The sequence below is a fragment of the Rhincodon typus genome, chromosome 4 (assembly GCF_021869965.1).
Source record: "Rhincodon typus isolate 14 chromosome 4, sRhiTyp1.1, whole genome shotgun sequence".
NCBI classification, from domain to species: domain Eukaryota; kingdom Metazoa; phylum Chordata; class Chondrichthyes; order Orectolobiformes; family Rhincodontidae; genus Rhincodon; species Rhincodon typus.
The window spans coordinates 90,546,384-90,570,477 of record NC_063335.1 but is presented as its reverse complement, the minus strand read 5'-3'; the positions used below and the strand labels follow the sequence as shown (position 1 = coordinate 90,570,477).

Sequence of the window (24,094 nt, the reverse complement as noted above, 5' to 3'; positions counted from 1 at the left end):
TAAATTATGTGATTTATACATATTTTTAATATTATTTGAAGTTTGGGTTTTGAATTATTGGTTAACCCATCAATTAGTTTAGTTTGTGAGGGCTACTTTGGAACATTAATTTTTTTTTGACTTTAGGATTTTATGACATATCAAGTTAGACAATTGAGCTTCAGGTTTTCTGTTAGAAATTTCTGAACTGGGAGGTTTACTTCAAGCTTAAGGAAAACACGCATAGTAGAGATACAGAGACTTTTGTTTCAGGTTTACTTGTTTTCAGTAGTTCTGTGAGAAGCATATATTAAGCAGTACTCCTGATAAGGGGGGTAATTAATAAAACCAGATTGCTTTAAGTTAATGATAGTACCAAACCAGACTGTTGGCATAAAACCCTGAAGAGCACTTTAAGCTGAGTTTGTTAAAGTCAGTTCATGATATTTATAGAGCTATCATAGGTTCGAGTCTAGGACTAGTTACCTTAAACCTATCAGTGTTAGAAAGAGGGATTCTGGTGTGAGCACTGACCAAGAGGTGTTGTTGGGTACTGTACAAATATTTTTAAACTTGTGGAGGGGTGTCACAGGATTCACGGCATTATATTTTTACTTTGTGTTTAAAGATCATTGAATTTGTGTTGTAACTAAATAAATTGATGTATTTTATTTTATCTTCATTTCTTTTAATAAAGAAGCTTCAGTTTTACAGTTAAAACAAACTCCGAAACATTGTCTGCTTCTGGCTCAGTGACAGACCACCTCATTAAAACCAATACAAAACATGATTTATCAAGCCAGATTACAGACTGGGAATTAAAACAACACTGTGACAGGCAGTGTGGAAACCCAGTAGCCTTTAGTTTAAAGAATGAAATCTTTGAAATCCACAACTGGCTGTAAGGTATCTTTGTCTACATTCATATTTAATCAGGTATTTGCTGGAGACCTGACATTGTCTGTAGTCGAAAAACCAAAAAAAAACACATGATTTGTGGTAGCTATCTTAAAAGCACATGTTCAAACTTTTAAAAGTATTCACTGAAAGTTCATAATATGATATGTCTATGTTTATCATGGGAAGTAGCAGATGAAAATTAATGCAGAGAAGTGTGAAGTGATATATTTTGGTAAAAGAATGAGGAGAGGATATAATAGAGGATGCAATAGAGGATAAAATAGAGGATACAATTCCAAATGGGGTGCTAGGACATGGAGGGTTCATATGCACAAATCTTGGAAGGTGAGGACGATCTGGGAGTGCAGTTGATAACTGGATCCATGGTTTCATCAGTAGCGGCCCAGTGTATCAATGCAAGCAAGTTATGTAAACCTGTGTAAAACATGAACTCAGCATTAACTGGAATATTGGGTCTAATTCAGAGCACCACAGTATAGGAAATATGTAAAAGATTTAGAGATGGTGCAGACAAGATTTATGAGACTAATTTCAGGATGGTGCATTTCTGTTGCTTGGATAGATTGGAGAAGCTGAGGTTGTATTTCTTTGAGAAGTTTAAGAGGAGATTTGATAGTCGTGTCTGTAAGGATGTGGACAGAGTATGTAGGGAGAAATATTTCCTTCTGGTGGAAAGATCGGGACAAGGAGATATGGATTTAAGGTAGTTGGCAAATGAGCCAACAATGACACAAGAAAAAACACTTTTATAATACAGTGAATAGTTAGGATCTGGATTAGCACCTGAAGAGCAAAACATTGTTAGCTGCAGGGAAGGGATATCTGTGATTTCCTCTTGCAGACAGCTGCCACACACTTGATGGGCTGAATGGTCTCCTTCTGCGCTGTAACCATTTTATGATACAGTTCCATCACTCACGCACATGATCACCTGCACACTTTGTAAATTAATTTCACCAGGACAGAATATTGACCACAAAGGAAAGAACATGAATCTTTTATTATATATATAAAAAAAAACTCACATTACAAACATAACTGAGCGTGCTTCAGTGAAACCCTGAGGCTCATGAGCACTGTATTCCTGCCCAATACAATGTGAAGCCTGTGTGATTTTTCTTGAAGTCGGGCTGTGTTTGTTCAATTCTCTCCTCCACCATCACTGTGCGTTTTTTGCCGCGCATGTTGCAATTGATTGGGTTGCTGACGTTGACCTGCAGAGGTATCTTATTCCTGGAGGGAAAAAAAGAGTAAGCAGTGAATGGCTGGAAAGAAAATTCCTGATAATAATTCTGGGAGATGAATGTGGGGTAAATTTTGAACTCCTAGTGCCATTGATGGCAAAGTAAACGGTGATTCTGATGCACAATGAGGAGCAGGTGAGGACTCTGAATCTGTACTCAATGGAGTTCAGAAGGATGAGGGGGGACCTCATTAAAACTAACAGAATATTGAGAGGCCTGAATAGAATTGACGTGGAGAAGATGTTTCCACTAGGAGACTAGGACCCGAAGGCACAGCCTAGAATGAAGGGATGACTCTGTAGAACTGAGATGAGGAAGAATTTCTTCAGCCAGCGGGTGGTTAATTTGTGGAAGTCATTGCTGCAAAAGGCTGTGGAGGCCTGTCATTGAGTATATTTAAGACAGATATAACCACGTACTTGACTAGTGAGGGGATCAAGGGTTACAGGGAGAAGGCAGGAGAAAGGGGTTGAGAAACATATCAGTCATGATTGAATGGTGGAGCAGAATCGATGGGCTGAATGGCCTAGGCGGCCACAAAGAGAGTGCAGAAGGATATAGGTATTTGTGTGGTGAAGAACAAGGCAGATGCAATACAGTTCAGTAAAGCGTGAAGTTGCCCATTTTGGTAAATGGAAACAGAATTATTTTGAATATTAGAGGTATATTTACAGAGAATGTATTCAGACAGACCTGAATATCCTTGCATAAGAACACAGAAATGAAACGGGTATATACAACATGAAATTAGGAGACAAATGATACGTTAGCTTTCATTACTAAGGAATGAGAGAAAAAGAATAAATACATGTTGCTACAATTATATAGTGTACCCGTGAAGCCACACCTGGAGTATTTGTGTGTGGTTTTCGGTCTCCTTGCCTGAAGGATATACTTGCCTTGAAGGGAGCAAACAAAGATTCAGTAGGAAAGTTTTTGGTATAAAACGAGAGGATTAGTATGCTGGGTTTATATTCCTTGGAATTAGAAGAGCAAGAGGTGATCTCATTGAAACATCTGAAATTAAAAATTTGCTTATGCAGCACTGATTAAAAAACAATTCTCCATGGATAGGCAAAGACACAGGATGCTATTGAGTGACCTGTGCAGGAACATCTGTTAATATCAAAATGTGGCTTAAAAATATCCTTGTTAACTTTAATTAATATTGCTATCCACACAGCAATGTAGAAAATGGCCTAGGTATGTCCTGTACACAAACAATTAACCCCTCCTCAGTCTGTTTTTGAATATGAATAAAATGATGGAAAGGGTCCTTAAGTAGCACTTGTTTAGCAATAACCTGTTCACTGATGCTCAGTTTAGATTCCACCACGGCCTCTCAGTTCCTGATCTTATTGCAGCCTTAGCTCAAACATGGACAAAAGAGCTGACCTCCAGAGGGAAGGTGCAGGTGACAGCCCTTGACGCCAAGGCTAAACCAGTGTGACAGATCTGGATGCAGTCTGGGTCCAAATGTAACAAGACTCGGTCAATACCCGGGATTGGGCTGAAAAGTGACAAATAACATTCATGCCACACAAGTACCAAGCAATGACTATCTCCAATAAGAGACAATCTAACCGCCACCTCTTGACATTCAATGGAATCCCTCAGGATCAACATTCTGGGGGTTATCATTGAACAGAAGCTGAACTGGACTAGCCACAAAATACAGTGGCTACACGACCGGGTACAACAAGTGGACTGCTGCTGCTCAAAACCATCTTCTCAAAGGCAATAAATGCTGGCTCAGCCAGTGAAGCCCACATGCCCTGAATGATTAAAAAAAATTAAAAATAATTAGTCTGTAATTTTCCACATGCCAAAATTATTCTGACCCATTTCATTGACTGCAAAATATCCCACCATTGGAGCGAGGATGTCGAGCTTATATTTGTTGGGTTTATTTCTCTCCCCTTTTTAAGCATCTGTAACATTTGCAACCTATTTGTCCTCTGCACCACACCTATACCTAAATAGGTTTGAAACTGTGTGGCCAGTAACTCCACAGTTTTAAGAGAGTTAGAATAGAAAGGATGAAAAGCATTCATTTCCAGGGTTAATAGTTGAGCTAGAAATTGTGCAAACACTCAGAATTAGACTGGATAGACTGACAAATGGAAAGGGGTTGAAATGATATGGAAATAGGGTGGGTACGTGTTTACATAATAATAACACAGAAAAATGAGAATGGACCCTACAGAGCTTTGTAAAATTATTTATAGAATAGAAATGTTTACCACTGAGTGCTATATCAAGGCAAACCATGAAATCAGGCCAGGGGACAACAGCATGTTGGTAAAAAAAGTAAGGCCAGGGCTTCACACATACAAAAAAGGAATATTTTCACTATCCTCCACTGATTATATTGGGCTGGAACACCAAATCGTGACAGTGCCTCGATATTTTACTGCAGGTACCTCTTCTCTCAGAGGGATGTAAGTCTTTAAAACTCTTTGCCACAGAGAGCTGTGGGGCAGAGTGCCTGTTTATATGTAAGACTGAGATACAAAGATTCTTAATCAGTAGGAGAATCAAAAGTTACAGGGAAAAGACAGGAAAGTGGAGTGGGGAATATCAGAACAGCCATGATCCTCCTGGATGGTGGAACAGGCAAAAAGGGATGAACAACTTACTCCTGTTCCCTTTTTTTAACGGTTTTTCTTATTATGGGCTTATGGTATGCCAAAGTTGCAGGCCTTTGGTTTTAATTCATTCGTGGGAGCCTTGTTGAATTTCTGCAGCACACGTTGTAGATGGTACACACTAATGTCAATGTATGCTATTGGAGGAGGGAGTGAATGTTGAAGGTGTTAGTTGGTCTGTCAGACAAGCAGCTGCTATGTCCTGGATGGTGTCCCGATTCATAAGCATTGTTGGAGTTGCACTCAATCAAGAAAGTTGGGAGTATACCATCACACTCCTGATTGTGCCTCGTTGATAGTGGATAGGCTTTGACAAGATGTGTCACTCACCACAAAGTTCCTAGTCTACAGCTTGCTCTTGTAGCCATGGTGCTTATATGGTTAGAAATTTCCTGGTCAATGGTAACCCCCAGTAAGTCGATCATGGAAATTTAATGATGAATACCAAAGAGCAATGATTGAATTCTTTCTTGTTGGAGATAGTTATTACCTGGCCCTTTGTGGAGTGAATGTTACTTGCCACAAGTCTACCTCAGCCATAATGGAGACTGAACCCCATGCCACTGTCATAAATGTCATCCATATATTAGCAGTCTAGTCAACAGAGTAAACTGCAGCACTTCACACTCCCAACCATAAAGGTAGGCCTAGCACCAAACTAACTCTGATAATGTGGCTGGCTTGATTTTAAATAGGGTTTACTGTGGATGTTCAAAAAGAGTCTACTACAGAGACCCTTCCTATTATGGAAATCAGACTACTCCTTTGGGTCCCACAAAGATCATCTGGGCCAATGGTAACCTGAGACCCCTATCTTTCATGTTGATAACCTGCCCTGTAACATTACCATGATGGCAGTGACTGCTTTTGTCCTATACTGGGGCTTCCATCTGAAAAACAACACTAGAGAGACTTGTTTGATGATGTACAACTAGTCTGCCTGATTGAAGGGAAGTCAGGGATTGCTTCACTGCAAGAATGGACAGCCAATTACGCTCATATGTTGGTTAGTCAAAACTAATCCCTATTCCGGGTGCAGGAATGAGGTTCAAATTTCTTAAACAAACGCATAGAATGTGTTTGAGAAAGGATGTACTGGCACTGGAGGGGGTGCAAAGGAGGTTCACTAGGTTGATTCCGGAGTTGAGGGGGTTGGCTTATGAGGAGAGACTGAGTAGATTGGGATTATATTCATTGGAATTCAGAAGATTGAGGGGGGATCTTATAGAAACATATAAAATTATGAAGGAAATAGATAAGATAGAAGTAGAGAGGATGTTTCCACTAGCAGGTGAAGCTAGGACAAGAGGGCATAGCCTCAGGATTAGAGGGAGCAGATTTAGAACTGAACTGAGAAGGAATTTCTTCACCCAGAGGGTTGTTAATCTATGGAATTCCTTGCCCAGTGAAGTAGTTGACACTACTTCAGTAAACGCTTTAAAAAAAAGGTAGATTTTTTTTGAACAATAAAGGAATTAAGGGATACGGTGAGAACGCAGGTAAGTGGATCTGAGTCCATGAACGGATCAGCCATGATCTTATTGAATGGCAGAGCAGGCTCGAAGGGCCAGACGGCCTACTCCTGCTCCTAGTTCTTGTGTTCTTGTGTTTCACCAGCACTTTCTGTGTTTGTTTCAGATTTCAGCATGGACTGGTTGGACTCAAGGGTTTGCTTCTGTGCTGTATGACTCTATGACTCTATGATTGTCAGTATTTAATAAAAAATGTAATTACCAAAAGGATGAACTAGAGACTGAACTATGTCCCTCACTTACACATTCCTAAGAAATATGGATTTAAAAAGAAATCAGCAGCTGATAGGAGCAGAAACAAAAAGAGAGTCAAAGACCTGACTGTTTCCCTCTATAATGTGTTCAGAGAATGGGTTCATTCAGATATTTGCAGGGCCTCTTGGTTAAATTATCTCTGAGGTTCACCCAAGGCCGCCTTTGCACAAAAGAAGTGCTGTAGCATTCTGATTCTTCCACTACAGTGCACCCTGCATTTCCTCCTGTACATCTCAAAAAAATTCCTTCACTTCTGTGCAATCACGCTTAGACATGATAGGATGCTATTGCCACAGATAATTCTTGAATTCAGCAGAAGCCTAGTTTCTGGAGGCGCCTTGGTTAATGCATCATTGTAGAATGTGTCCCAGGGTTCACAGTCTGACTGGATCTTTGCCTGTATATTGGAGCAAAAGTCAACATTAAAGACATTGGGCAGAGATCAGGCTTTTGTGTCAGTTTCAGACACTGGTTACTGAGTTCTGTATTCCGAACATTAGCTCACAAGAGAAGCTACCTAATTTTCACTTTTCTTAAAGGCATTGAGTCTTACTAGTGTGCTATTCCCATTCACCCCAATTCAAACAAATTAACAGGGATGTGTGCTTTTCGAGCTCTGGATGGGAGAAGGGATGTCAAGATAACACATCAGTGTTTGTGGAAGAGAATCAGTTCAGAGCACAAGGCAAAGCCTCACAGTGACAAATGCATGAGAACAGATATCTTCTTAGCAGCTCCCATTCCTAAAAACAGGGATTGTGACAACAGTAGACATCATAATCAAGAAGCAATTCTTCACTGAAAGGGAGGTGGAAATCTGGAAATTTCTTCCCTACAATTGGTATTTTTGGATTTTGTATTTTCTTGAGTTTGGACACCTCAAGAAATTATCCGATTAAGGTGTTTGTAATGATAAAGAGATATGATAATTCAAAAGGTACAGAAAATAGATTTTCTCTGGTGGAGAAAATACAGTACAGGTAGCATGTTCTAAAACTGGAGGCAGATGGTGCAGGATTGAAGGCTGGAAATATTCACACAGAAAGTTGTCGAAATCTGTCACATTCTCTCTAAAAGGCAGCTGTAGCTAGTTTAATTTAAATGATTAACACAGAGGTTAATAGATTTTTGTCAAATTATTAAAAGATTTGCAGAAAAAGTGGATAAGTAAAATTGAGACTAGCAACAGTCAATGCATATGGTAGGACAGACCTATAGGTCTCAGTTGCCTTCTCCAGTGCATTTAATCCAATCCTTGTCATTGTTATTGGAAAGTATGCTGAAAGAAGACACCAGTTTGGAGGATGTAGTGATAATGTCCTTGGGCTATAATCCAAAAGCCTAACACTCTGGGAACATGGGTTTGAATCCCACAATGGCAGATGCTAGCCTAATGGCAGCCATATAACCATTATTTATTGTTGTAAAAACCCATTTGATTCCCTTAGGGAAGGAAATCTGCTGCCCTTATATGGTCTGGCCTACATGTGACTCCACACCCACAGCATTTGGAGATGGACAATAAATGTTGGTCTAGCCAGCAATACCCACAACCCAAAATTGATGAAAATTATAAACAAATAATTCAGACTGTAGCAGAGCGAGACAAGGGAAATAAAAGGGTCAAATGTTCTGCACTATTTTCATCCAGTGAAATTAATTAGATATTTTTCCTAACCAACCTGTTCAGAGACATTATGTCACAGCTCTGGAACAAGTGGCTCTTGAACCCAGACCTTCTGGCTCAGATATAAGAACACTACCAGCTTGCTATAAGAGCTCTCTCCAATGATATTAATTAATTCAACTTAGGCAATAGGATGAAATGGTCACACATCTGTTCTCCATAGTTTAATTAAACACCCAGCAATTCAGATGCTGAAAAAACCTATCATGTTTCCTCTAGATTTGGTAAAGAGAATGAGAAGGAACTTGCATTCATACAGTGCCTTTCACAAGCACGACATTCCCATAAATTTAGAAAATTACTTTAGAAGTTTTGAGGCCTTCAAGAGGAGAGAGAAGCTTGTAGAGTTTCTTTTGAGGTGATGTCTATCATGGGGAACCCAGTAATTAGTGACTAAAACTGACAATAAGGTCTCAAAGGTCAGCGATTAGATAATGACCGGATAATTTATTTTAGTGATGTTTATTCCAGAAAGAAAGCATTGGCCGTGATACTGAGGAGAACTTTCCCATTCTTCTTCAAAGGGTGCCCTCTGAATTTTATATGTCCACTAGAGAATAAATGTTTCATATGAAAAAAATGCATCTTCGACCATGTAGCATTCCTTCAGTTCTGCATTGAATTAACCCAAATTTTGTGCTCAGTTCTCCGGGATGGGTCATGAATGCACAGCCTTCTTACTCAGTGATGAGAGTGTATATATTTAACTGCTGCTTATTTACTGTTTGGAGCAGAGAGAATCAAGAGTATGACATGAGGTTTCCCATAACATTTATACAGCAGAAGGGAGGAGAGGATGATAAACTCCTGCATTTCAGCCATGCCTTTGCTTGGACAAGATGCTAAGCCCAGGCCTCAGCCTGTTTAGGTGAATTTAAAGATCTCATGGCAGGATTGAAACATCCAAAGCTGTCTTGACTTCGACCAGTACAATCAAACCGCGCTTTATTCCTCACAAACTACCTGCTCACTGCTTTTTTTGTGGGATATTTCCAGTACAAAATATTACATTTCTCTATCAGCAGCTTAAAAGTAAATTTTCATGTGAAATACTGGCTGAATTTTTGAAAGAAAGTATTGACAATAATGTTTTCATGCGTTAACAAACATGTGGCACACCGATGCAGTCAGAGACTTTTAAGTTACCGTTTCATTTTTAGATTGATCCCAGCCTTGTCAACTCAGTCACATAAGACTCAAAGAGATTTGTAAATGCTTCTTGTCAAGAGTGGGGTAAATTTCCTGTTGGCTGGATTTCTAGCCCAATCTGATTTTCTGTTTGGTTAAAGGTAAATGAACTGAAAATCTTGTGAACAGTTAGTAAGACTTCTGAATTCCCCAACTTACCAAAACTCACATCAAATGTACGGACCCTTATGCTGGGGGCATTCAGGAAAAATACAGTAAACATCAGTAGCATTTAAAATTATGACAACTTGGAAGGATTTGGACGGTGCTTTGTGTCTATATTACTTTGTTTCCCTACTCTGGGTTGAAATCCACTTAACACAGAGCAAAAAGAAGAGCTTGATATGTCTCAGTCTATGTTCATAGCCTAATATTACCTTAACTTGAATGCTCACCCAGCAGGTTCTTTAACCAATGTTGAATCTCACCCGGGAGAAATTAACCAGTTTACAGGGTGCACGCAACCTTTGGTTTATCGAAAATAAAACAAAAACTCAGAAAATGTTGGAGAAACTCAGCAGCACTGGCAGCATCTGTGGAAAGAGAAACAAAGTTTATGTTTCAACTCTAACATGACTTTTCTTCAGGATTATTGTACCGATCCTGGGAGTGTTAGGTGGAACAGTGTAGAATGAACATTGTTTAATATCTAACGTTTGTTTTCTAGGCCCCTGGAGTGTTTGATGTAATAGCGTAGGGTGTGATTTCTTCTGTACTTAACCTATATTTCTAGCCTAACTTTATTTCTTATTTATTACTTTATATTGACAAGAGCTGTAATGTTGAACTTTTATAGAGGTAACAAGGTGTAGAGCTGAATGAACACAGCAGGCCAAGCAGCATCAGAGGAGCAGGAAGGCTGACATGTCGGCCTAGACCTTGTCACATGCATTTTTCTACTCTTTACCTAAGATTTTGTACCTAGGTACATTTGTACCTAAGATGGTGCCAATTGTAAACTTTCCACAGTACTCTTGTATCCCTGCACTTGAGTACATGTGACAATAAAACCTAACTCTACTTCTAAGTATAGTAATTGCCACTGTATGATGCTTTCAAAAAGTGCTGTCAATAGGAATGCATCCATTTCCAGTAACAAACACCTTGATAAGCACCAAAAAAAAATGACATTTTTCATTAAGGGGACTGTTTTGCTCTCTGGATATTTAAATAACCAACACAAAGACAAAGGGATTTTGGCTTCCTATGTGAGGAGGGTGGTGAAGTGAATCCAACTTTGGACTCACAATGTAGAGTATCAGCGGTTCGAATCCCACTGCAGCTTGTGGAATTACTTAATTAATACCAGCCCAATATGATTATTTTCAGGGTGGCTCAGTGGTTAGCACTGCTGCCTCGTAACATCAAGGACCCAGGTTCAATTCTACCCTTGGGCGACTGTATGGAGTTTGCACATTCTACCCACAGTCCAAAGATGTGCAAGTTAGATGAATTGGCCATGTTAAATTATACAAAGCGTCCAAGGAAGTGCAGGCTAGGTGGATTAGCCATGGGAAATGCAAGGTTATAGGTTTAGGGTAGGGGATGGGTTTGGGTGGGATTGTCTTCAGAGAGTCAGTATGGACTTGATGAGCCAAATGGCCTGCTTCCACACTGTAGGGATTCTATAATTCTGAGATTCCCTTCCACACAAGCATTTCTCTGGTTCTTAAATGGATTATTAGTTTAATTAAATAGCTTATTGACAAGAGAAGGCTCCTGTTTCCACTGGAAGCCTTTCAATATGGCGCACTGATTTTGACAATAAAGGAATGAGCAAATTGCAGATTTTTGAAAAAAGCTCTTGATCACATTTTCAAGTTATCCCAGCTGATTAATCACCAGCCTGGATATAGTAATGTGTTATTGAGTAAGCAATCAGGCAAAAATCAATTTAGATTCCAACATGGTAATTCATAACATTGAAAAAACTTGGTCATTTCTAGATGAAAGGCACATAATTATATGAAAACTGCTGGATTGCTTTAAAAAAGACAGCTTGATCACAATTGTTCTTTAGAAGAGATTACAATTTATCACTGTTCCTGGCCTGGACAATGTGTGACTCCAATGTTATACCAGGCAATTGAAATGTTAAGTTCTTGGGGCAACAAGACCATTGGGTGGGTGGTGACATTCTCTTGTGGTGCACGGGTAGTACCCCTATCTCTGGACCAAGAGGCCCAGGTTCAAGTCAAATAATAACATCTCTGAACGGGTTGATTTAGAAAATAGGTCAAAAAAAGGTATATTATGATTGTTGCTTACATCCCAAAAACCAATGTTAAACAAAAACGTTGCTATGCAGGTGACATTTTGAGATGCCACAACAGCAAATTGTTCTGTTTTGCGGGGTGCATGTTGGCCAAGTGGATAAAATGAGTGGATTAAAAAAAAGTCAGTGCTTAGTTTTTAAAAATATTGCTTTGGACATATGATCCTAACCTGTTCTGTGTACTGCTCTGTGCTGGCCTCAAACATTGGGCCTCCTTTGTTTAGAACCTGAGGAGATGATTTCAGGGACAGTCCTGGAAATAATAGCTTGGTATTCAATTGTGGGGTCATGATCCAGGGAGACAACAGAATAGCATAGGATCCAGGGTGAGCTAGCTAATTGGATTCAAAATTGGCTTGATAGTAGAAAGTAGAGGGTGATAGTTGAATGTTGTTTCTCGGACTGGAGGCCTGTGACTAGTGGTGTGCCACAGCGTTCGGTGCTGGGACTTTTGTTATTGACATAAATGATCTGGATGTGAATGTACAAGGCATGATTAGTAAGTTTACAGATGATTCAAAATTAGGAGATATCAGTAGCGAGGAAGGTTTTCAAAAATTACAGACGAATCTTGATCAGATGGGGTAGTGGGCTGAAGACTGGCAAATACAATTCAATGCAGATAAGTGTGAGGTGCTGCACTTTGAAAAGTCAAACCAGTAGGACTTATACAGTAAATGGTAAGGTCCTGAGGAGTGTTGTGGAACAGAGGGACCTAGGAGTATGAGTGCATAGCTCATTGAAAGTGGCATCACAGGTGGACAGGGTGGTGAAGAAGGCATTTAGCATGCTGGTCTTCATCGGTCGAGGCATTAAGTATAAGAGTTGGGACAGTATGAGGCCGCACTTGGAGTACTGTGTACAGTTTTGGTCACTCTGTTATAGGAAAGACATAGTTAAACTGGAAAGTGTGCAAAGAAGATTTACGAGGATGTTGCCAGGACTAGTAGGCCTGAGTTATAGTGACAGGTTGGCCAGGATAGGAATTTATTCTTTGAAACGTAGAAGAATGAGGGGTGACGTTATTGAGGTGTGTAAAATCATGGAGGGGGTAGATAGGATGAATGCATATTGTCTTTTTCCCAGGGATGGGGAATTGAAAACTAGACGGCATAGGTTTAAGGTGAGAGTGCAAAGATTTAAGAAGGGCCTGAAGGGCAACGTCTTCATGCAGAGAGTGGTGCATATATGGAATGGGCTGCCAGAGAAAGTAGTTGAGGCAGGTACAATAGCAACATTTAAAAAAACATTTGGATAGGTACATGGATGGGAAGGATTTAGAGGGATATGGACCAAATGAGGGTAATTGGAACTAGCTGAGTGGGCACCATGGACAGCATGGACCAGTTTGAGCAAAAGGACCTGTTTCTACGCTGTATATAGAAATTTATTGTCATGTGTACTTTTACATGAAAAGTACAGTGAAAAGTTTCATAAGACATCTCACCATGGCTCCTACATCAATGTCAGAAGTCATAAATAATAATTCTAAAAAAAATTCAGACAAAAGGTCATCACAGTTCAGTTAATGGCTCCTGGGCTCAGAGAAACCCAATGAAGGAATGCTGGAAAATCCTGAAGACATGGCTGGGATGAGACCACCACGCCAAGCAGCTGGATACTAGGCCAGAAGCTCTCCTACTCCACTGACATCGTGAAAACAAAAAGAAATAGAAGGAATTGTAAGAGAGTTGATGTTCAGCAGGGCACCAACTCTCAAACATTTCATTTTATCTCTCCTGGATTATGAACCAACTTCTGATAACCGAACTGTTATTTCTTGGACTGTCACTAACCTGAACCCATCTGAAGACTTTAACTCCACAGCTTCCCACCTCATAGACCCTAAACCTGCACTAACTGCTTCTACCCCCTTTCCTAAATCTACAAATAAAAATGATCTGGCAGACGTATTGTTTCAGCCTGTTCCTGCCCCTTTGAAATTATGTCTTCCTATACTGATTCTATTTCTCCGCCCCAACACCTTGTTCAGTCTCTTTTTGCTTACTTTCGTGATTCTTCTGATACTTTACATCAGTCCCACAATTTCCTGTTTTCTGACCATAGCTACCTCCTTTTTCACCATGAATGTGTGTATATCCCAAACCAGCTCAAAGGTATGTCCTTGTGATGCTGGGAGCAGTGTAAGCTGAGGGGTATAGAGGTGAGAACAGCCATTATTTATTTTCTTCCTTGCTTGTGAAGCACTTCTAAAGGCTTGATGTGAATTATTCATTGTTATTCATTGCTAGTGATTGAAGCCACTACTTGGCCTTAGGATAATGTCCACGCCACCCATCGACTGCTGACTCCACAGTGATCAAGGTCATTTTTCTGAACTCATTTCAAGTACTTGAGAAGTTTGGAGAAGGATTTTTTTCAGAATTTATCTTCCTTCAGCTTAGTTTAAATTTCTCACACTTTTGCCAAGAGATTGTCTTGCTTTGGGAGGAGGTGTTTAGGGATAACGAGGAAAAGGCAGGCTGTTTGTACTCACTGGTCTATTTGTGCCTGTCATACTCATATATTTTAAAAATCCATTACTCAGCCTGCACACTGAAATCTTTCACCACAAATATGACAGAGGGAGTACAATTTTAGTGTTTGCAACATATGGAAAGAGGGAGCGGAGATCTCCAGATCTTCAGAATAAGAAACAAGAGGAGATGGGGTCTAGAGCCAGTGATGCTACCTTTTCTACAGACAATCTCTTTGTGACAGAAAGAAGCATCTCTTCAAACCCTCTCTACATGTCACTCTTGAACCAAGTCCATTTCTCCAGCTTTTTAAATGAGCTTACCTCCGTTGCCTGGCAACCGTTGCCTACGTGCAGAGAAGGGAGCCAACCTCTTCCTCAACAGACTGCTGATGTTAAATAAAAATTTGCAGCCATCTGTGAGAGACCCAGAAGTGGGAAAATTCTCTTAAAACTGAGGATAGGATTGATGAATATAGAAAATTATATTCCTACTCTTGCCGTTGTTATTGCTGCTTCTCAGTTACTTTCCTGATGGTGTTGACACTTGTTGGGGCAGGGCTGTCAGATATGATCCTAGACAGTGACACAGGTAAGCACCTTGACTACAGGGGGCATCACAAATGAAGAACCAAACCAAAAATGACAGAGAAGACCAGCTGTCAAACTTTACAACTAGGCAAACAATACTTTGTTGCTCCTGACCATCCAGCAGCTACATTATTTAGCTGGGGCAAAATGAAGAGGTTAAAAATAATCTAGACCACAGCTGCAGCCTCATCTGGTGCATGCCTGACGGAGCCTACAATCACTGGCCAGCAGTGGCTAACCCAGCTAAATTAATTGCTCCTTAATCCAGGGGTATAAAATCTACTGGAATGTTATCAGTGGCAAAGGTTAGTTAATTTAGCTCTGAGACTCTGGGGCTTCAAGGGAATTTTAAAAATACTTTGGGAATTAGGCATCACAGGTCAGGCTGATATTTAAGCCTCACCCATAATGGCCTTGGTAAGGTGGCAGCCTTTTCCTCAAACAGTTCCTGTCCTGTGGAGAAAGTGTGCCAATAGTAGGTAGAGAATTGCAGCCAAGTAGTCCATCCCACTTTGCTTTTGTTAATCTTCATAATGATTCCATACATTGAATGACTTGCCTCATTTTGTCAGTGAGTAGATAAGAGTCGACCACATAGATGAGAGTCTGGAGTCACATATATGCCAGTTTGGGTTTTACAATGAAATTAGGATCAGGAACAGACAATTTAGCCCTTTTGACCCTGCTCCGCCATTCAATATGATCATGGCTAATCCTCTATTTCAATGTCATATTCCCTATACCCCTTCACAATCCATAAAAAATGTTTTAAATGTTTTCTTTAACACATTCAGTGACTTGGCCTCCCCAGCCTGTAGAGAATTCCATATGTTTCACTAGTCTTTGAGTGAAGAAATATTTACTCATCTCAGTCTTAAATGGTCTATCCTGTTTCTTGATGCTGTATGCCCTGGTTCTAGACACCCCAGCCAGGGAAATCATCCACCCAGCATCTAGTCTGTCCAGCCCTGTTACAATTTTATACATTTTAATCAGATCCTCTGTCAGCCTTCTATGTGAATAGAAGCCCAGTTGAACTAATTTTTCTTCATAGGACAGTCCTGCCATCTCCGGTATCAACCTTGTGAACTCTATCACACACCCTCAATAGTAATACAACATGGAAACAGACCCTTCGGTCCAACTAGTCCACATGACTATGTTCCCAAACTAAACTAGTCCCACTTTCCTGCATTTGGTCCATATCCCTCCAAACAAGCCCAGCTCATCTCCGCCTTCTTGACTTGTCCATCTTTTCTCCCACGTATCGGCTCCTCCCACCTCACTGACCAACCCCCAACCCCACCTCCTACCTACCAGCCTCATCCCCGCTTCCTTGACCTGTCCGTCTTCCTTTGACTGACTAACCCCCACCCTAACTCCCCACCTACACTCACCTTTACTGGCTCCATCCCCGCCTCCTTGACCTGTCCATCTCCCCTCCACCTATCTGCTCATTTGTTCACCTTCCATCCGCCTCCCCCCTCTCTCTATTTATTTCAGAATCCCCTTCCCCCCTCCCCCATTCTCTGAAGAAGGGTCCAGACCCGAAACGTCAGCTTTCCTGCTCCTCTGATGCTACTTGGCCTGCTGTGTTCATTCAGCTCTACACCTTGTTATCTCAGATTCTCCAGCATAGGCAGCTTCTACTATCTCTGGCTTGTCCAATCCTGTTTCTTCCACATGTAAGATTAACTTACACAACTATCCAATAGTTTCATGGTTATTTCTGCTTTATTTATTTTAAATTTCCAGTTTCGTTTTAAAATGGCTTCATTTTAAATATTAAGTTGAGTACTGAACCCATCTTGTGGATTTTCGGCAGGTCATGCACTAAGCTGTATATAGTGCATCTGCATTTTAATAAGGTGGTTTCTCAGGGTTATTTATGGATCCTGACCCAGGACTGTCAGGAGTAGTCACCAGTTATGGGTTTTGTCTGGATGGGCCTATTATTGACCAGAGCTATGTTTACCATACAGTTGAGCAGAATGGACAGGCTCTCAGAGAGTTAAGGGTAAACTATCCGGTAAGACGGAGCTATAGCCTACCACTGAGGTAAAGGAGAGAGGTGCCACCATCCTCAGGTGTCCTCTTAGAAACTATAGAATTTTGAGCTTAGAAAAATGACCACAGTTGCCAGGCCACCATTGTGGAGAGATATTGGGGTGCTGCCCTTTCTCTCAAAACCATTCATCACCTTTGCTTGACTCCACTCCCCACCGCCAACCATCTAGTCTCATGCAATTGAAAACTGTCTTGCCAAGGGGAGGTACTGCTACTTGGAGGCAGGAAGCCATTGTACCCCTGATCTGCTAAAATAGTCAGAACAGGGGTTTGTTTGTGGGGAGGGGTCAGTGGTGGGAAAGGAGGGTGCAGTGCAAGATGAAGCTAGCAAGCTAACACACACTGGCTTACAGCGTCTTATTGTGGGGACCTCTCCACCTATCTTCTCCTTCATCCATCTTCTGTCCGCCTTCCCCTCTCTCTCTATTTATTTCAGAATCCCCTTCCCCTCCCCCATTTCTGAAGAAGGGTCTAGGCCTGAAACGTCAGCCTTCCTGCTCCTCTGATGCTGCTTGGCCTGCTGTGTTCATCCAGATCTACACCTTGTTATCTCAGCATCTTATTGTCCTAAATTGGGCTAAATGTCTTGCCCCCTAGTGTCTACCTGTGGAGCTACATTGGCACAGAATGATTACCATATTGTCCCTTCCAGCAATTGTCATTGCACTTCCAAAGTTAAATCATTTCATGTAATGCTCTGGCATGTCCTTCAAGCAATGTTGCGATATTATCATAGTTGCACTGGACTTTCCCTATACTGAGGGAAACCTGTCTTCTTTTCCATTTGCAGTAAAATTTATTACAAGCTCCCTCCCTCCTAGCCCTGACAATGAGATTGGGGAATTTGCTATAGTTATTTCTACTCACACTCTTTGAGGAGTCAGAGCTTTCAGTTTGATTTTATTTCTGATTATTACAGTAAGTTTCTACCTTTAGGCTTGTCTGGAATGTCGTCTCACACATTTGACATTTGCCAAGCAAGACTGTCATGACAGTTCATATCTGATTCAGGAGAACTATGAACTGCAACAAAAATAGACATTGCCTGTCAACAGGCTCAATTAACCCTCGTGATTCAGAGTCTTGCACTCTAGGTGCTAACTCACAAGAAATCCTGTAAGGGCAGCAGCAGTAGGGCCCTCGTAACTATTGCTCCAGACAGAGGTTTACCAAAACAAGTTAGAAAATGGCAGTTAACAAATCTGATGATTAGTAGTCCAGATAAAATGACCATGGGATCAATAGTAACAGCTCGGGGAAATTTTACAGCCTTTTGAGTTGAGTTTGGAGACAGGTGAATGGGCATAGTCAAAGGAAAATGTATTCTGTTAATTTGTAGGTACATTACCATCACCTCCTGCTTTGGCAGGAACAACCTGCAGGGCAGAAGCGCAAATCTAAATAAGATTGATAAATAGGCAATTGACACCAATTCTCAAGGGACGGCGCATTTTTGATGGTGCTACATTGTCCCTGCTCTGTGTCAGATCTTTAACTATTCCGAGAAGTGGCTACACAATGAGAGATTGAAGTTTGATGACAATAAGATACACTTGACTGTTTAATGGTACAATGGAATGCTGCAGCCAATGCCTGTCATTGTGAGAGTCACTCCTGAAGGATACTCCCATTAGATGCGGAGATTGCTGCCAGTTTTGTCAGTCTTTTCTCGCAGCCACTCTGCCCCGGGATCCTTTGAGGTTTCTTGTCGCAGCAAGGCCCTGAGCTGTTGTAAAGGCTCTAACTCACTGACAACCCCTAAAACCATCACTGACCAACACCCTACACCAACCACCCTTTTTCTTAATTCATTCGTTCACGGGAGGAGGGCGTCGCTAGCTCAGCAGCATTTATTGCCCATCCCTAATTGCTCAGAGGGCAGATAAGAGTCAATCGCATTGCTGTGGGTGTGGAGTCACATGTAGGCCAGACCAGGTAAGTATGGCAATTTCCTTCCCTAAAGGACATTACTGAACCAGGTGGGTTTTTCCAACAATCGAAAATGGATTCATAGTCATCATTAGACTCTTAATTCCAGACAAAAATTGAATTCAAATTCCACCATGGCAGGATTTGAACCCTGGTCCCCAGAACATTATCTGGGTCCCTGGATTAATAGTCCAGTGACAATACCGTTAGGCCATTGCCTCCCTCTTACACTTACCCCAACTAGTGAACTGGGATTAAGCAGCTTCCAGCAGATTGGGTTTGTGGAGCTGGAAATAACGCCACCCATGGTCAAAAAGATTCAATGTCCAAAACAGTCCACCTTGTGGTCCCCCATCCCGGAGATGTGAGATACTACAATGTAATAGTGAAATTATATTCTCACAGAACAACTTCCAGATTTCAATTAAGTTGACATCATGTTTGAAGTGACCATAAGGGGGCAATGGAGCCTTGGGTCCTGAAATAGAATTGGTTAACTTTAATCCTGCCTCCCAGACTGACCTCGGATTGGGAAGAGGTTGTTAAAATCAAACTTTCTCTCTTCAGGACTAGCAGAAAATGTGACGGCTGAAGTTCCGTAATCGGGTGCGGGTAATTTAACTTCGTGTAAGCACAAATTTGCTGAACTGAACAGAATCCTTCTGTTATTCTACGTGGATAACTGTGAAATATCATGCAAGTGCATAGCTCAGACAGTCTGAGTGCAGCGCACTGCAGATACACATGCCCAGTCTTAGAGTTCTTGAGAAGGTTTTGACCAGTAAAGCCTTGTGTCCTGAGCTGAACGTAATTTGCTGTGAATGCACCATTTTGCCTCCTAGCCTCTACCTGTCCATCTTATAGTCTGGTCCTTCCCTCTCACAAATCCTTCTAGATGAGATGTGATTTGGCTGCAGGATCTCTTTTATAACTGAAAGCAGTTCATCCTTGAAAACAAATATCAAGGGAAATGAGTCATTGACACATTAAAACATTCCAGCTTCCTGTTCGCTAACCAACGTATGAGCCTACATCCCTGGTCTTGGCAGTCGCTATATTAACTGTCGTGAGTTTGTACATATAGAGTGACTGTGAATTGTACACAGAGCTAGGGATTTGGTTCGGTACTGGTTTCTTCACCTCAGTCAAATTATCATGGATTTGAATCTCACTCACTCTCAATGTCAAAAACATGTTCCAGACTGAGACATTCATGTTGCACCATAGAATGTCCTGCATTTTGGATGAGATGTAAGTGAAGACTCTGAGTGTACCCTTTTTGGGTGGATATAAAGGATACAGGGAGAGGGAGTAACTGATAAAATAATCTCACCATGTACTGTTTGTAAAGTCTTGTATACAAATTGGATGCCAAGTTTCCCTATGCTCAAAAGTGTTTAATTGCTTTGGATTTGATTTATTATTGTCACATGTACCGAGATACAGTGAAAACTATTGCTTTGCATGCTATCCAGACAAATCATGCCTTACATAAGTACATCAGGGTAATAGAACAGAATGCAGAATATAGTAATACAGCTACAGGGAAGATGTAGGGAAAGATCAACTCTAACATAGGACAGATTCATTCAGAAGTCTGATAACAGCAGGGAAGAAGCTGTTCTTAAATCTGTTGATACATGTTTTCAAACTTTTGTATCTTCTGCCCGATGGAAGAGCACATAACCGGTGTGGGACAGGTCTTTGGTTATGTTGGCTGCTTTCCCGAGACAATGAGAAGTGCTTTAGAACAGGTCACGAAAGGTGCTTTTTAAATCAAATTTCTTTCTAGTATTCAATAAATGTGCCTATTTGCTTGCAGACTGACAGAATGTTGTCTTTTTCCACACATTAATAAGGAGGTGATGTGCGGTACTTAAATATTAAATACACACTTGGAACAAATGGGATTTGAACCTGGGCCTCCTAGTTCAAAGATAGGGACACTACCACCTTGCTACAAGAGCATCCCATGACATGCAGCAGTTAATCCAGTCCAGTCTATTGGAAACAGTTGTAGCGGTTCAGCAGTTCACTCACCCACATTACACTAGGCTCGTTGCAGCTACTACAGTCATCAAGTTTGGGTCTGAAGAAGGCTAACTGAACTGGAAATGTTAACTTTGCTTTCTCTCCACAGATGCTGCCAGACCTGCTGAGTTTCTCCAATGCTTTCTGTTTTTGTGTTTCAAGATTTCCAGCATCCGCAGTTAATTGTTTTATGTTAAGGTCGAGTCTAATCCTGTCCTCTGTTGACATCTGTACACACATTCCTCTGGTCTCCACTAATGATCAGAAGTGGAAATTGTAATTGAATGTTTTCTCTGGAGACTAATTTTACTGTCTCAAACCTGCAGGCCTACTGCGATCAAACTCATTTCACACAGGCTGAGAATCAACATTGGCTCTCTACTGCTGAGCTTTTTTTTTATATAAATAGATTTTCCATTGAATCTGGCTGGTCTAAGCAATTACACTGTGCAGCCTGCATCAGAGGTCTCATGAAAATGTGATCAAACATTAATCGTTACTCCTCTGTTGTGGAGGCTAAACCCTGACAGAGGGTTCGACTGTTCGTTCCATCCTAATTCCGTTCTGGGCTTCCTCCCCCACACCACAGCCAGACTGAGGTAGGCCCCCAGCCACAGCGTCCCACAATGCAGAGGTTGCCCAGTTACAACAATGCTACCAGCAGGTGGCAGTCCCTCTCCAGACCCTGTCCGGCCTCTTAGAAGCCAGTCAGACGCGTGCTGACAGCTGCCTACAACAGATGGTGCCAGTCAAGTCCTTTGTGCCTGGAGCTGTGGGGGAGGGAGGGAGGGAGAGCTGTATGGTCAGGCCTCAAATCAAGCCATCTGTCACCTGTCAGAGTTCAATTCCGAGGCAGAAAAGCCATTTACACTGCACATCCCCCAGCTGTTCAATAATGGGATTACACAGGGTCGATAATCAGATCAATTCAACGCTCCCTAATGGAGTCAGAATATTCTGATTCAGGTCCGTGGTTGTCAAATGTGGAAGAATCAAACAGTGAGACTCTACACTGTCAGCTTTGAAGTCAAGGCAATGACTGAAATCTTTGATTAAGACTAACAAATCATAATTGGACACAGAAAGCAGACAAATAGTGTCAAATTCTTCATCCTTTTTCACTTACCTTTACCTCTCTGTATCCAGTATTTTTTCCCTGTCTATATATCTCTCTCTCACACACACACCATTACTACAATGACAAGATTTGTGTAGATTTTTCAAAGAAAGTAAGATTCCTATTGAGATCTGACAGCACATTGATGAAGGGTCCTGTTGTAGGAAGGTAGGAAATAGTGTTGTCAACTTTCCTGATTATCCTGAAGTTGCCAGACATTGAAGATTAATTGCACACTCACCGAGGGAAACCCATGAGGAAAAACTGATCTGGGCACGTTTTCAGACTTAGCAACAAGCAAAAGAGTTACAGGCATTGAAGATGAAATGCAACATATTAACTCCACAATAAAACCAAGCAATGTGAAGATCAGACTCTGGAGTGCAGAGAATTGTGAGCACCACAGCAGCGATTATTGACTGATTATCACAACAACTGATGTGTCAGATGGCACAGATAGTTAGAGGCTGTGAAATCTTCTGGAGTTTTACTCAAATGCAACTATTTGGAACTTCAGAGTTCATGCATTAAGTGGGTGAAGAACAAACTGAGGACGAGAAAACACAGGGAGAGAGAGAGCTGCTTCAGTCACAAAACCACTTAAAACAGAAGCTGTTAGCTTATCACAGATCACTCAGAACTCTTAATACTCCACAGTATTAACTCTTGAACAGAGTTGATTTAAGTAATGAGAGAGCACAAGCCAGAAGTGATAAACAATCTGACAGGGCCCTAGAACATCAACACAGGAAGGGTTCATGGAACTGTTGAAATATTGCCCTATTTATATTTTTCCTGTCTTAGCATTTAAACTGTCTGTCAAGTGAGAGTTTAATTTGGAGTGTGGATGCTTTTTGATTTCACTGAGCATAAAGTTTTAACTTTTGAAGCTCTATTTACTATTGACAATGTGACATCCTCTGCTGTAGGGAGACCAAACACAGAGATTGTTTTGTGGCATTTCTGTGACCTGCTTTTACATGGACATTATAAACCAACAAGAGGCCTATTGGTCCCTATCTCCTTATTGACCATGACATCACAAGACTTAAAAGCAGATGTAGGGCATTTGGCCAATCAAACCTGCTCCACCATTCAAAGAGATCATGGCTGATCTGATTATTCTCAACTCCACTTTTCTGCATTTTCCCCCAGTATCCCTTCGTTCCCTTAACGATTAAAAAGCAAACTGTCGACTTCAGCCTTGACTATACTGAAAGCCCCAGCCTCAACAGCCTTTGTGGTGAAGAATTCCACAGATTCATTGCTCAAAGAAAAATATCTTTCTCCTCTCTGTCTTAAATGGGCAACTCTTCACTCTGAGGCTGTGCCCTCTAGTCCTAATGTCTTCCACAAGGAGAAACAACCTCCCTGCATCCACCCTGTCAAGCTGCCTAAGACTCTTATTTGTTTCAATAAAGTTACTTCTCATTCATCTAAACTCCAATGAGTACAGGCCCAATTTACTCAATCTCTCCAGAGAAGAAAATCCCTGCATGCCTCGGATCAGCCCAGTTCTCTGGACTGCCTCCAGTGCCAGTATATCTTCCCTTCAATAAGAGCCCAAAATCATTCACTGTATTCCAGATGTGGTCTAGCAAAACTTCTTCATTGTTTCACTCCATTCCCTTTGAAATAAAGATCAACATCCCATTTGACTTTCCTATTGCCTGCTGAACTCATATCCTATCTTTTTAAGGATTTATGAACTTGGACCCCCAAATCCTCTCTCCAGAATTTTCCCCCTATTTATTTGAAATCTCTCTCTACAACCCGAGTAATTTGCTTCACCAGATGCAACCTTCAGGATGCTAGCTCACGCTTGCAGATAATAGAGTCTATTCTGCTAATTACACTGTCTCCTACCACTACTGTGCTCCTATTTCCCACCCCCAATCAACACTTCAATGTCACTGAACCATGGTGCTATGTTCAGTTCGCTCATCATCCCTGTAATTCCCCACTCTCATCCACACAGTTTTCAAAATCCTCATAACTGTTGGGCAGTTGCAGCAGCCAAGGTTCCTCAAACACTAGTTCCTAGGTGGTCATTCCTCCCTTATCTGCAGTTACACCCTCCTGTCCCTAATCAAACAGACCTAATGTAAATGACCTAATCTGAGGGGAGTGGCCACCTTTTAGAGAAATGTAGCT

General features: G+C 41.2%; 1 protein-coding gene across 1 annotated transcript in view; it reads right to left on the bottom strand.

The window, feature by feature from the left end:
• Positions 1 to 653: 653 nt before the first annotated feature.
• LOC109935063 (unconventional myosin-Id-like) overlaps positions 654 to 24,094 on the bottom strand; it is a 121,915-nt gene continuing 98,474 nt past the window's right edge. The window contains exon 22 of the mRNA XM_048595790.1: positions 654 to 2,133. Coding sequence (XP_048451747.1) covers positions 1,968 to 2,133 — 166 coding nt within the window. The 3' untranslated portion in view covers positions 654 to 1,967. The remainder of the gene's footprint in view (positions 2,134 to 24,094) is intronic.